Consider the following 15138-nt stretch of genomic DNA (forward strand, 5'->3'; position numbering starts at 1 on the left):
AGTAGTACAGGCTCAATTTAAATGACTCAATTTAAATTACTGAGACAAGAGGTAGAAAGAGAAATGGAAATGGGAAGCTGGAGGGAGGGAGGGAGAGAAGTACAAAAACCTCACATATGGGTGAGAAACATGTATCTACTGGACAGCATGTAGAAATGAATGAGTTTCCTCTGTGTGTGTGTGTGCGTGTGTGTGATACTGTATCCTCTGGTCAGTTCAATTTAGTGCCAATTTAATCCGGCAATGGCAATGTCATTAGAAACAGCGCAGGCCTTGTGTGTGTCCATGGATTCACAAAGAGACTTTCTAAGGATTCTAAGGATTTCTAAGCAAAATACCAACAGAACTTTTTTTTAACATTTCTCCAGATTTTTTTTTTATTCCAAGTTTAAACAGGCCTGTCAGCATGTTTAAAAAAGGGCTGAGTATTATTAAGTTACACTGTCTCGTATTAGATATGTTAGGTATGTGTTATGAAGTAATAAAATATCTTAGAACTATACATTTAGTATTACTTAATTATTATAGTATAGTATAATTACCTAATAGATATATCCTACAGTAAATGGCATAATATATAGAAATGCACAAAAAAAATGTTTCAGGTGATAAGTGAAAGTTACCGGCGACCCGTAAGCCTGTAAATAAAGGCACGATGAGCTGAAGATAAATATAATTAAGAAATGTAAACCTTTTCTCAATGATAGGACTTTAGATTGCAAAAATGTAAAAACCTTAAACCCTGGTCACCCCACAACTGATATTGTCCTTTTTCACATTAGTATTATTTCTCATTTCTATTTCCATAACTATTTCCATAGTAAACAATAAATAAATAAATAAATAAATAAATAAATAAGTTAATAAATAAATAGTATATATTCAAAGCCCCTAAGCTTGAATCATTGTTGATTCTTTATATTACCAGAGTATATCACGGCTATAACACAAAACAGTACCTACTACAGTATATTGAGTATGGTGGTATGAAAAATATTCTCCACCTGAAAAAAAACAGCTAATAATATTAGTAATAATAATCCTAATACTACAGCATACCAAGACATTCTACACGACTGTGTGCTTTCACCTATGTAACATTGGTTTGGGGAATGCACACATGTGGGAGTCAACACTCGGGTGTCCACGTATATTTGACCATAGACGATGGGCTTTCCAGTCAAACCGGGTAAATTTAATGAATATAACTAACTACTGGAAGTTATTGTCACATCACATGTACAGTCCTGACCTCGCTCCAAGCCATTTTCCACATGTTTGGGCCATTAAAGGAGTTCCTGGGAGGCCAGGGTTTCAGACATGAATTAGGCAATTTGATCATGGCTCTGGTGTACTCTCTCTCGGATTAGTAAAAGGCTTGGATAAGTGCATTAGTGTAGCAGGGGATTATATAGAGAAATAAAGAGGGTTCGTACTCTCATCGGTTTGTCCTGGGCCGCACAGTGGCTTAGTGGTTAGCGCTGTCGCCGTGCACCTCCAGGGTGCAGGTTCTAAGTCTCCTGGGATAGGCTCCAGGTCCAGGTGACCGTGTATACAGGATAAAAGTAGTTTATTCTGCATAGTCAAAAGTCCCGGTTTGACTTGGACAGCGCTCGTCGCACCCAGATTACCATTGTTCGTTCTGTACTCCAGACTATCCTTTGGAATAAAATACCACTGCTCCCATTATGTCAGCCCAGATACCATATAAGGTCAGTCTGGTTAAGTGACAAGTGCATAGTAACAGACTGTTACCAATTATATAATGCATTGCTATACTTGGAAAAGTAATAGGGTCTATCTACCTGTCTCCCACTCACATCCATCCTAACCCTTATTGAGTCCTTTATCAGAGCGCGATCTGATGATTAGCTGTGACCCTGGCACTATTAAGTAGAATGTGTGCTCGGTGTACAGACTGGAGTTTATCCAAGCTTTACATGAACCAGGATGAAATCGAGCCTCTATTCTGACTCACTCAGAATATGGGAGGTGAAAACCTTTATAATGACCTTGGAATTTTACACGTTGTTCTGAGCCTGTGAATAGTCTGACAATCTCGCTGCATTATAACACAGTCGGTAATGACATCTGAAATAAGGTCTGCTCGTAGGGTATGTTTCTGAATGCTGCATACTGTTATACTGGCTATATGCAGTTTATATAATTTAAAAAGAAATATTGAGCACGTACTGTAGGATCTGATGCCACAGACATATCCTCTTACAAATATATCAACAGGCATACTTATGTACACTAAGTGTCTGGTTTATGTCTAACACCAGACCTCATGGAACAAAAATATATTTAATTAGAAATATTAATTAGTACATCTTAATCTGAAACCTAAATAATGTTTATCTTTAAATAGAGCAGTCATAATGAGGTTCAGTAACTTATTTCGGAGTCTACTAAATATGCAAGTCCACACTGAATTATTTATTAGGGTTTTTTTAATATGAGGAAGTTTTAATCAGTATACAGTGTGTTCAGAATACAAATCGAGCTATTTAAAATATATTTGCAGAAGAGATTTAAAACATCCTTTACTCAGATTTATATTATCGAATGTTACAGTTGTAAAGCAGTCGGGTAGTTTTAATGAAAACTTCATTCTGAATCCCAATATTGCACGGCAAGGATCGCTTTATTATTATTTTTTTCTCTGATTAGCGGAAAACCAAAGGTGGTGTCAAACTCAGTTTCATGTTTCAAGACAATACTGAGATTTTATGCTTATCCTAGAGATAAGACCTACTAATCCCAAATATACTGTACTGTAAAAATGCATGCAAAGTTAAAGCTTGGGTCTTAAGATCCTAGATGGATGGATGGACACTTAAAACTAGGACGCACCAGTGTGGGTTTTTGTCCAGACCAGGTACAAATCCATGTGTTTTTGGTATTTAATATCAATCCTGATACTAAAATGAGTAACCTACTCAGTATTATGACTAGTTGTTATACCGTAAAAAGTCTTTTGACATAAACTCTTCTTAAAAAATCAAGAAACGTACATAAAATAAGAAATGTTCATGCATCTGCAATTAATTTGCTGTTCGCTCTCTGCAGTTTAAGATAAAGTATGAGTAATAAAAAGAAACACCTTTCTTCAGCTCTAAGGGTGTAACGATAGCAACGATATGGCGGCTGCCTAAGCAGGAGATACTAAAGTGAGCTCTGACGCAGCGAAATCCCCAGAGCTGAATTCATATTTAAAATGTTGACAGATGTGTGTCCAGATGGACTTACATGAACACTGTTAGTTGGAAACATTAGAAAGTTTGCTGTGGACACCATGGCTTTTCTCCCCTCGGGCTCCCTCACAGCTCAAGAGAATGAAATAGAATGAGACAAGGACGGTGTGGGACAGACATGCCTTTTCTCCCTGAGCAGTTTTCCTCTTGAGGAATGTGGACGAGCTGAGAATTTAATCACAGCCTTCATTTCCATTGGAGGCACTAAGCCAGTGTCGGAGTGTATTACATATAAGTGTGTGAGCAGAAAAACGACAGTCTCGTGCAGAGGGAGATGGTTTAGAGGGAGAGAGAAGGGCGAAGCACGGTTTTTTTATCTCAGCTTCGTGGTAAGAGCTGTCCTGTGTGCAGCTGTCCGGATTTCAAGATGGTGAGAGAATAAAGTGCCAATCATGGTTTGTTTACAAAACGCTATGGGAATCAACTAAGTGGCAGCTTTCCCCATAACCTTTGTTGCTTTACTACATTACAAAAAGTGACAAAATATATGCTTTTTTAAATTAATTTTTGCCCTTGTTGTTTACTTCCATTTAGCAAAAAAATTGTGCTGATTCATCAACTTGAAAACGATATAGACATTAGGTTGTTTAGATTCAATCAAATAATTTGTCAGTGTAACCTAAAGTATAATTTAAGTGTATTTTTAGCAAACAAAGACAAGTAAAGCGAAAAAATAAGAAATATTTATTAATGAGCCATTTGGCTGCTGTTCTCACTGGTGGTAATGTTTTGCACTGAAACATTTGGAGGTACAGTAATAATTTTCACATTCAGGAGCCACCAGAACCGACCTTATATTAAGATATTTTATCTTTTTGTTTGTTTGTTTGCATATCCCAGTTAGGAAGCTGGGGTCAGAGCACAGGATCTGCCATGATTCAGCACCCAGGATTCAGCACCCAGCAGACAGGGTTACGGGCCTTGTTTAAGGGCCTAACAGACCCAACTTGTCGGTTCTGGGGCTTGAACCTCTGACCTTCCAGTTACAGTAGTAATTGGAAGGTCGTAACCGTTTGAGCCACCACTTCGCAGTGCTCTCACTCACCTGAAATCCAACAAACTGTACACTTGTTTATTGTATGTTAATAATCTACGTTGTTTGAGTCAAACCAAGACTTTTGATTGTGCAGAACAGCACGCTGTTATAAAAGTAGAAACTCCCTTTATTTCTCTCTCTATATAATCCCCGGCTACATTAATGCACCTATCCCAGAGTTTCTAGAGTTTTTAGTGCAAGGTAGAAAGTTTTCTCAGTATATCAGAGCCATGATTACGATGGCTGTCTGATCTACGTCTAAACCTCTGGCCTCCGAGAAACTCCTTGTGAACTAACGTGAAAATCACTAGAAGTGAGGTCGGGACTGTATGGGGGTGTGTGGAAATAACTCCCGGTTGAGTGCATGTAACGTGCAGGTGGGCTTTATGAATGATTGTGTGTACAGTTCATACAGACAGATATACTGTATGTCTTCCGCACGTTCGCAACAAAATGTTCATCGATTCTCAAGGGGCGGACGTTCCACTCGCTGAATGTTCATAGGAACAAGTGCAGTTTACTCCGAGCCACCGCTGTCAGGATCGTTATTCACGGACTTATGACCTTCTTTGAAATGTTTGCACCATTCTGATGTTTTACTGCGGTTAGAAATCTCATAACTGTTCTATGCTTGAAGACTTCTGTAAATGTCGATCAAGTTTATGCTTTAGTTTGTGAGATATTACATCAAATGACCCAGTTTGACTCGAAATCTGAATTTATTTCAGCATTCTCCTTTCTCACATACAGGATTTTTCCTTAAGTTCGTCTTATTTTCACCTCTTCAAATGATTACTTGTTTCCATTTCCTTGTTTTAGACTATGATTTTGGACTTGTTATTTAAGTTTTTTTTTTTCACCCATTACTACATCTGCTATTCTTTCTGACCGATTCTTCTGCACATTTCCTTTTTAACAGCTACAAAAAAAAAAAAAAAAACATTCCAACAGTGTGTGACTGATGGTACTTAGTAATCAACTGTAGTAACCCAGTGTAAGTTTTATGTACCCAATGATGGAAACTTCAGAGCACTTCTGCAAGTTGCTCTGGATGAGAGCATCTGTCAAATACTAATGTAAATCTACAGTAATTTAATGTAATTAGACCATTACACAAGAAGGCATACTGTTCTTACTGTTAATCCCAAATTTTCTAATGGTTTGAGGTCTGGTGGATTTTACAGAGCAGTCAGTGTCCCGGTGTTTTGATGCATGTCATCCTGAAACATGTGGGTGTCAGTGTTGTTTTCTCTTTAATTCTGACAATCAGATATTATGCTTTTATATTCAGCCGTGTGTGCAACCTGCTGTCAATGTACAACAAAACCCTGCTATTGGTGGATGTGACACGTACAGTACACTTTTACAATAAAGTATGAAAAAGTAAATATAGTGAAAAGACATACTTTTAGGGTTAGCTCAGTAGTTTGGACTACGGTTTAGAAGGTCGCAGGTTCAAATCCCACGACCACTGAGTTGTCCCTGTTGGGCCCATGGACAATGCCGTTAACCCCTTAGATGTATAATGAGATAAAAATGTATGTCGCTTTGTATCAGGGTGTCTGCCAAATGCCTAAATGTAAAATAACCCAAGATGGCGGCGTGTGTAAATGCAGTGGTTCAGCACTCGGAATCTCCTCCATAGGTGTTCTTATACTTTGTTCGGTTTTGAGCACCACGTATGCTCATGTAGGCATGCAATAAAAAACACTCAGCATGAACTGATTATAGCATCAGTTTGCCGCAAACAAGTCGTGTTTTTGAATCAGTGGAGATTGTAAATCCACCAGGTTTTCCGTGGATTATTAGCCCAACGGGAAGGCGGCGGGGACACTGCAGAGACAGGAAGCAGATGCGGGTTGAGAATGGGCCTACATCCTAGGGACAGTAGAGAGGGACACATACTATACACAGACCTCCTCTATGGACATCACCCAAAAAAAATGGACGAGTTGGAACTTACCATGACCATGCAGAGAAATATACAACACTGCTTTATGGCAAGCCGTTTTAACATTTAATGACGAAATTAGACTATCTGGAGTTAACATTACAGATATCGATAACATAGTTTTGACAAGTTGTACTTGCATTCTGGCTGTTCACGATGAAAGTTAGAAATATCTGTAATTCAGCTTTGAATATTCATAATGACAGTTAGAGCTATCTGTATTTCAGTCTTGCATAGTCAAAACTGAATTATGGATATCTATGGCAAGCCATTTTAACATTTAATGGATAGTCTGGATATGTATTACAGATATCTGTAATTAAGTTCTTCCTAGTCAAAATGAAAATTTTAGATATCCATAACGTCATTCTTCCTAGGACGAATGGCATCACTTTTCCATTCATGTGTTTAGAGTTTCTCTTAACAAATATCTTTATTTAGTTTGTAGACATCTATAATGTGAAATGTGGATATCTTGAATAAAATTATGACTATCCATAATTCTAGTTAGAGATATCTACAATTTAATTCTGACCTAGTCACAATTCCACTTTAAGATATCTTCAATTTCCCTCAATTAAAGGCCAGCGGGAGCATCTGAACAACTGCAGGACTGTTTTGATTTTACTGACTGGTCCATATTCAAGGACAATGATATTAACACGTATACATTCACTGTGCTGTTCTAAATAAGAGCCTGTATGGACATCGTCAAGAGAGATTTGACTTCTGCATAAGGCCCGCAACATAGCCTTCAGATCCGGTGAGGCACAACGATTGCCAGCTGGAACTAAAGAAAGGGCATCAGAGATGCCAAACCTGCCTACAAGAGGAGGATTAGGGGCTAACAACGTGCAGGGCAAGGGATACAACACATCACAAAGAACAACAATAACAACAATTTAGTCACCAACAATAGTGCTGCACTAGCAGAAGAGGTTAATCATTTCTTTGGCCGCCATAAGCAAGACATTACAGGGACAGAGTCAGCGCTGACTACAAATGCCCAGGCGCTCACCCTGCACGGTACTACATACCTTCAGTCACATCAATATACGGACAGCATCCGACCCATATGGTTTCCAAGGAAAAGTTCTTAAAGAGATCGCCATAGAGCTGGCAGAGGTCTTTATAGACACATTCTGTACACCTTCATACAGATCTCTGTCTTGGTGCTCTGTCTACCCACTACCCGCTGCTCCACTAACCAAACACACTGCAATAATGGGACTTAATGACTACAGGCCAGTGGCACTAACACCAATATTGATGTAGTGCCTGGAAAGATTGGTGCAGAAAAAGGTCAAGATTGCTCTTTTAATCACAGATCAACAGATAATGCCACTTTCACAATCCTCCACACTGCACCGCTACATCTGGGGAAAACTAGGAATATGTGTTAGGTTATTATTTGTGGAGTCATTCCTTCCAAACAGACTGTTTTACAAGATGTCCAGGCTTCCATCTGCCTACGGACATTGGATTTCAGACCGCCCACCACTCATCCTCTCTGTCTCTCAGTACAGGTGCACCACAAGGTTGCATCCTGGGCCCTTTCCTGTGCTCTCTGCCCACGCATGACTGCAGACCCATCAGCAGCAACAATGTCTTCATTAAATTTGCAGATGACACTACAGTGGTGAGCCTGAACAATAATGGTGACAAGACGGCTTACAGAGAGGAGGTTCACATCCTAACAGACTGGTGTGCATCAAACAACTTGACCTTAAAAACCTTTAAACCAAGGAAATAATCATTGACTTTAGAAAGAAACAGAATGATCATAAGCCTCTGGAGATTAAAGGGAAACCAGTGGAGAGGGTGTCAACCTTCAAGTTCCTGGTAACACAAATCTCTAAGGGCCTCACATGGACACACACCATGAAGTGCCTGATTAGGAAAACACAGCATGGCTATACTTCTTTTAGAGGCTCTCAGGAAGATCAACCCGTCACAACACCTGCTGCTGTTCTTTTATCACTGCTCCATGGCGAACATCCTGACCCATGGCATTCTTGTGTGGTATAATAGCAGTTCTGCAGCTGATAGGAAAGCTCTTAAGAAAATCATCAGAGAACATTATTTAAAAATTTTATTAAAATACAACTACAAGCTTTGGAGGACATTTTCACTTCCTGCGGCCTACAGAAGGTAAAAAATATTCTCATCCCAGGTCTCATCCCACCGATCACTCACACCATGTGTTTGAACTCCTGCCCTCAGGTAGTCAGTACAGGTCAGTTTAAATTTAAACAACCAGACTTTTTAATTATTTTCTAATTAAAAGCTATTGTTATACTGAACGCCAGTCGGAAATATGTGCAATAACTTTCTTTACTTATGTTTCAAATAAGTGCAATAATTATTATTTATGTTTACAAGTATATGTGGCACTATGTATGTGTGAAGGAGTGTGTGTATTTAATATTTTAATATACTTTTTTCCCTATTTATTACTATTTTATCCGTACAATTTTTACCGTTGTTCCTCAAAAAACAAATAAGGAATCTAAATCTAAGCTTTGCAACATTTTTTTTCCTATAAAATAGTTGTGCTTTATCATTTCCCAAATAGTTAAGAGATACCTTTATGTTTTGAGGACACTTTTTTTTATTAATCTGCAAACTCTTTTTTACTTTATGATATTTCTCATTAACTTTTTTTTGGTCACTAGCTTGAAGGTCTGCCAAGGCTTTTCTCATAATCTGGACAGTGTGTAGTGTGGCCAAGTTTTTAAATGGCGTATTATCTTAAAGACGGACACCGTGGGCGGAGAATGAAGGGTTTAGAACGATCTCCGTGCTGGCAATCGATCCATGCTGAGTGGCCCGTGGCTGGTGGAGATAAATGTGATCTCCCTGTTCTCTGTAAATGGGCTCCAGACTCTCTGACAGCAGAAGTTCTGTCGATAGAAAACGAATGGCTGGTGCGTTTAAGGTAAAGTTGGCATGTCCTGCTCCGGGTTTCAAGGATCGTATACATTTCCCCCGGGGATGAATGTTCCAGGTCCTTTCATCATCTGTGTGCTTTGAGGATTACAATTTGTACTGAAGTATTGCCACCTACGGTTTAGCTACAGCAGGACAGAAACTGCTGTGCTGTTTTTTTTTTCCCACTGAAGCCGTGATCGCTCCAAACGCCAGTAAAAATCACCTGGCAGAAAAGGCAATTTACTGAAGGGGGAATCGGCACATTTGCTCCTGGTAGCAGTTACTTTCACTGGTTTACCTAGATTAACTTTGTGAACCCATGAACATATGTCTTGCAAAACTATAGAAGCCAAGTGGGTGGGACTGGTGTCCTTTGATCATGAAAAAAAAAAACAATATGGGTGCTAATTATTATTAATTAGTGGTCACGGTACTAATTAGCAGGTGTCGCCTGGTACACACCTGGGAGAGAAAACATGCATCAGTTTATGGTAAAAAGTCTTCATTTCCCGAATGCCTTCAAGCATTTTCAAGTTAACTTTGTAGGCAGTTATACTTTATACTGTAGCATATGTTCTTACATATGTCCACGGTGGTGATCAGAATGCTTGCAGTTTGTTATAAGTGACTTCTGCGGTTTAAAAATTAACGCCTGGAATGCTTCATTGTCGCTATTTTTCTTACTCGCAAAATGTACCTGTGTTCTATTTTTATTAAAAATCCAGACTGCTTTAATCCATTGATTTGCACAGGATAATTTCATTTAGCTCCTGAATTGGCTCGAGCCCCCGAAGCATATGCCCGGCTTGTTAGGTACGCAAGTGGTTGAAAACTAAACAAGCACGACTGTTTATCCTGACTCACCGAGGAAATTGTTTTGGCAATGCCACGGCCTCGGAAATGGCGGAACTCAAGAATGATATGGCGAGGGCCTCTAGATCTCCCCTATTGTTCTTATCAAATACACAGGAGGGTGAACTCAATATATACACCAGCAGACTCGCCATACTGAGTTATAGATCATTTTCCAGCTGGCTGTACCAGAGGATAGAAACACCATCAATAACAGGGTAGTTAGTACATTCCCACAAGCCCCTGCTCCCGGCCAACAGAAATGATCCATCAGGACACTCTGCAGAGGCAGCGCACAGACGAAAAAACTTTTATGGCTTTTCATGTGAGGCATTTTTGTCATTTCGACATCTGTTTCACAAAGAGAAAGAGTCGGTAAGAGTGAGCTATCATAACATCTGTCTGGAAGATCATCTGGGTGACGGCTGTCAAATCAAACAAGAGCACATCATTTGTTCTGTATATTGGATTCATGAGCATGTGGCTATCTAATCATTTGAGGAAAGTGAGATAATTATTAAATGTGTGAAAGAAATCGTACTTAACTGGCCTGGTTTTAGACCTTTAAGGCAAACTGACTATTTTTACAATGACATTTATTAAATTGGATCCTTACAGATGTGACCTTTCTGGGATGCCTAAGTGAGGTTAAAAAACAAATTAAAACCATTTCCTCACAATTTCGGAGAAATATCATTCACTCATTGCTTTATCCTGTGTACAGGGTAGCGGAAGGGCCTGGAGCCTATCCAAGAAGACTTAGAGCATGGGACAGGGTATACCCTATGTAGGTGTACTGTATCTAATGCAGGGTACACATACTGTACACACACACTATGGGCAATCTGGGAACACCAGTTATCCTAAACCGTCATCCAAGGAAGGAAAACCTGTGAACTGGCGACAGGGTCATGGATGGCCAGGACACCTTATTGCGTGTGCGGGGTGAAGGCTGGCCTGTGTAGTCTGATCCAGTAGAAGAGCTACTGTACTATAGCTCAAGTTTCTGAAAAGGTTCATACTGGTTCCAGTAGAAAGGTGCCGGGAACACACAGTGCTTCACTGTTCGGGTGGCAAAAGATTGACCTACTCAATATTAGGCGGGTATCATAATGCTGTGGCATTATGTTATATTGCATTACTAAAGTACCTTTTGCCTAAGCGCTGGCTTATGAGCCTCAAAATAAATCAATACAAACTGCCCTGAGGTTCACAAAGTAAATATAATATGTACTTTTATTATTTTTAGAGTCTATAATCTATATAGTACAGTCCATGCAAACTATATATTGGTCACAGGTCAGGAGATCATGCCAGGACTTGAGTGAAATATTTGAGGCTGAGGAACTTTAGAAATTCAAGAGTGGAGTAAAGTTCTTTTTGCAAGTTGCTATATGCTATATTTTGTGTCTCTGTCTTGTGTAGGAATGTCGGCACACTCATTCCCTCATAAATGCAAACACAGGCCTTCGGCCTGAAGTGACTTAAATCCTTTTTTATTTTTTTACCATTTTGATTTTCACAGATCTGTTGTCACTTTTATTTGTTGTCCTACGTCGGATATATATCCGATACAGGGTCATATGACTTATATTATTGCTGATTATATTATACATTTGACTAATATTATTGCTCCAGTAGTACAGCGGTACCATGCAAGATTCCCATTCTCTTAAACCAGGTTTGATTCCCGGCTGGTGGCAATCTCGCTGGGGCAGCAATGGTGGCACAATCGGTTAAGGCTGTGGGTTACTGAATTACTGGCTCATAAGTTGGGAGTTTAAGCCGCAGCACCGGTAAGTTGCTACTGTTGAGCTCTTGAGCACCCTATCTGCTCCAGGCTGCTGTATCCTGGCTGATCCCAGCTTTCTAACTGGGATATGCAGAAAAAGGGTAGCTCAGTGGATACGGCGTTGGACCGAGGTCCCAGGTTCAAATCCCAAGACCACCAAGCAAGGCCCTTGAGCAAGGACCTTAATTCTCAACTGCTCAGATGTATAAGGAGATAAAAGTGTATGTCGCTTTGAATCAGGGTGTCTGCCAAATGCCTAAATGTAAATGTAAAAAATGAGTTCACTGTGCTGTGAGAAAATGAACTATTCTTATATATCAGTCAGCACCAGGAATGCTGGGATTTTATTTCAGCAATTGAGGACAGCGAAGAAAGCAGTCAGGGGATGGAAAGTAAAATCTATGATTTAGTATATATTTGGGGCGACGAGTCCGCTCAAGCCAAACTGGAGGGAACCTACAAAAATAGATCAGTGTTTGAGATCATTTCATAGGAAATGACAATCGTAGTCATAACCGAACATGGCTGCAGTGCTGGTGAAAAGTAAAGAGAGTTAAGTCCAAGTTCAAGGGGGCAAAACTCGAGCGAAGACATATCAATGTGCAAAAAAACAACATTACATGTAAATCCAATCTGACCAAACGTCGTAATTGAACAATGTGGCTTCTAATGTGAATTCAGCCTACAGTACGACCCTCTTAGAAAATCCATAGTTATAGAAAATAATCGCTTTCATACGAAAAGTCTTTGTTCTTAGTTGAAATCCATTTAGGCCTGAATAGATTTCTGAGCAGAGTAGAGTACTAGAGACAGGAATGCGAGTCTGTAGGGTTCTAATGGGCGGTGGTTTTAAGAGGAGAATCTTCAGACTTTATTGGCGTGTCTTTAAAAGGTTATGCTTGAGCCAGGATGTGGGATAACTCTATCTATAATCCAGGGCTATGTTAAATGTTGGGAAGAAGGAAGAAATGAAAAGCGGGACGTCTTTGCATCAGCAGGGAGCAATGCCAAAAATCAATGTCCCTGAAGACTGTTGTCGGTACAGAACTTGTCCGGTGAATTGCTGAATGAAGATTTTTTTTTTTCACTCAACAAATGAATTTTTTTTTAAATGGTTGTGATAACAAGATCTCATTTTAGTGCCGTTTACAGTTTATGCATACATCAATATCTAGTGTAGTCTGTACTTTTGCCTTTAGCACCACTATTTAGCAGCATGACTGTGTTGCTAAGTAACCATATTTATGTCCTCTAGGCTGAGTGACCAGCTGTGCCGTGCGGTACATAAATACACTGTATGTGTGGTGTATCCATATTGTCTTAAAGCACAAATTCATTCATTTTAGTCATGACTAGTTTGTGGCATCGCTTTTCCAAAAAAAAAAAAAAAATGCCTCCCTATGCCAGTAACAGTGTCATCACAGCCTGCGGTAAACATATGTGTGCTTCAATTAGCTTTCAAACCCCTGCTGTGTCATTCACATATTTCACAAATTCTTAGCACATATTTTAGTCTGCGAGATAAAGCACACTTGAGCAATGCCTGCCTGCTTAATGTGATGGATTTATTCAGAGATGACTGCATGTAATCCCACAGGTGTCAGACTGCTAATGCTATTGTTGCTGAATAATAGACTAATGTGCAATATTTAAGCCCTAATTTTCTTTGCAAGGAAAAAAAGAAAATGTTTAGAGAAATCCAAAGGGTGTTCCAAAAGTCTCCACACATTGGTGCTATTTTTGGCAATAACTGGTGTTGTGCATGTTACTGCATGTACGTTTAATGCATTCCTTGTGACAGTGTCCTGATCCAGCCATAAGCATGACTGAATTTCATTAATTAATTCATTCATTGATCTTTTATACTGCTTATCCTATACAGGGTCACTGGTGACCCAGGAGACATTGGGCACAAGGCAGGGTACACCCTGGACAGTGCGCTAATCTTTTGCATTGTTCATTTCTCTAAAATGTTTTTTTTCCTTGCAAAGAAAATTAAAGACTTTTCTTAAAGGCTTTTTATGAAATGTACTAAGTGTGAAAGATTTTGGAGAACACTTTACTTAAAAGTGATAATTTTCCTTCAGCCAAAATATAGTACTGGTACCTCACTTAGGTGAAAAAGTGAATTTTCAGACAGGATCAGACCATTTTTCATTAAACCTAATGCGTCTTGTCTCCCGATCCATGCCTAATTATTATTTTTTTTATAAATATGCATAAACATTAATATATATATATATATATATATATATATATTTATTTTTTTTTTTTTTTGATGAAAAGAAACACATTTGCTTAATGTGGGCAATTTCATGCCCTTTCATGTAGTGTCCGTAACTTTTTTGAATTCAAACATTTAAACTAACTTTGCAATTTAAATGATTATTGTTTAAAACGAGAGAGTATAATGCTACAAAATGACAATTTTTGGGGGCACATATAAAATCATCACTTCAAAAGGACAGATGTTGAAAAATTTGAACTTAAAACTTTTAGAAAAGCACTCTAAGGATCAGTCACTTCCATGTTGCATAAAATTCAGAAGTAGCTTCTTTGGCACACATATTTTCTGTATTATACTGTATGTATAACATAAAAAATTTTATCAGCAACAATCATGTGTTTTGTCCGTTCATGTTGTATATTAAGACTTGTATTTTGGGACATCCTGTAGTTAATGCAATAGCCTGTACAATTAAAGCAAAAGACTGCATATACGACTGCCATGAGTAAGTATAGTAGTGCAGAGTAATTTCACAAAGTCAGGCAATTAAAAAGATTTAAATAAACCTACAGCTTTATTACTTCTGAGAGGCCTCCTCAGCCCGAAAGACCCTGATCTAATTAAGAAAATGGCGTTATTAGCACATTAGCAACACAATAGTTGCTGTATGACATGATATATGTAGAATAAAGGAGTTCCAGTTTAAAGGAAAAAGCCCTGGGAAGCATATTTTTTATATTTTTCTGTAACCTGAATCGCATCTGAATCCAAAATACTTATTTGCATTAAACGTTTCGGTCATTATTTTTTTCTTTCCTGTGCTGCAGTTCTTTTCGGCCAGTTCGTGCTGTTTCAAACATCTCTGAATGATGTGGTTGACATTTACGACGGACCCACACAGCAGTCTGCTCTACTTTCCTCATTGTCTGGCTCTCACTCAGGTAAAGCTCACTATAATTTAGGCATACTAGTGGAACTTTGGACACCTTTTTTTTTTCTTTTTTACATTAATGGCTAAAATTTAACCGTTGTTCCAGAATTTTGCTGAAATTCTTTTTAATGTTTTAGAAAAGTGCATTGTCTCTAACCGTC

General features: G+C 38.8%; 1 protein-coding gene across 1 annotated transcript in view; it reads left to right on the forward strand.

The window, feature by feature from the left end:
* The window catches only part of csmd3b (CUB and Sushi multiple domains 3b), a 553034-nt gene that overhangs the window by 399268 nt on the left and 138628 nt on the right, over window positions 1-15138 (forward strand). The window contains exon 32 of the mRNA XM_053491539.1: window positions 14874-14987. Coding sequence (XP_053347514.1) covers window positions 14874-14987 — 114 coding nt within the window. The remainder of the gene's footprint in view (window positions 1-14873; window positions 14988-15138) is intronic.

This window comes from Clarias gariepinus, chromosome 3 (assembly GCF_024256425.1).
Source record: "Clarias gariepinus isolate MV-2021 ecotype Netherlands chromosome 3, CGAR_prim_01v2, whole genome shotgun sequence".
Taxonomy (NCBI): Eukaryota; Metazoa; Chordata; class Actinopteri; order Siluriformes; family Clariidae; genus Clarias; species Clarias gariepinus.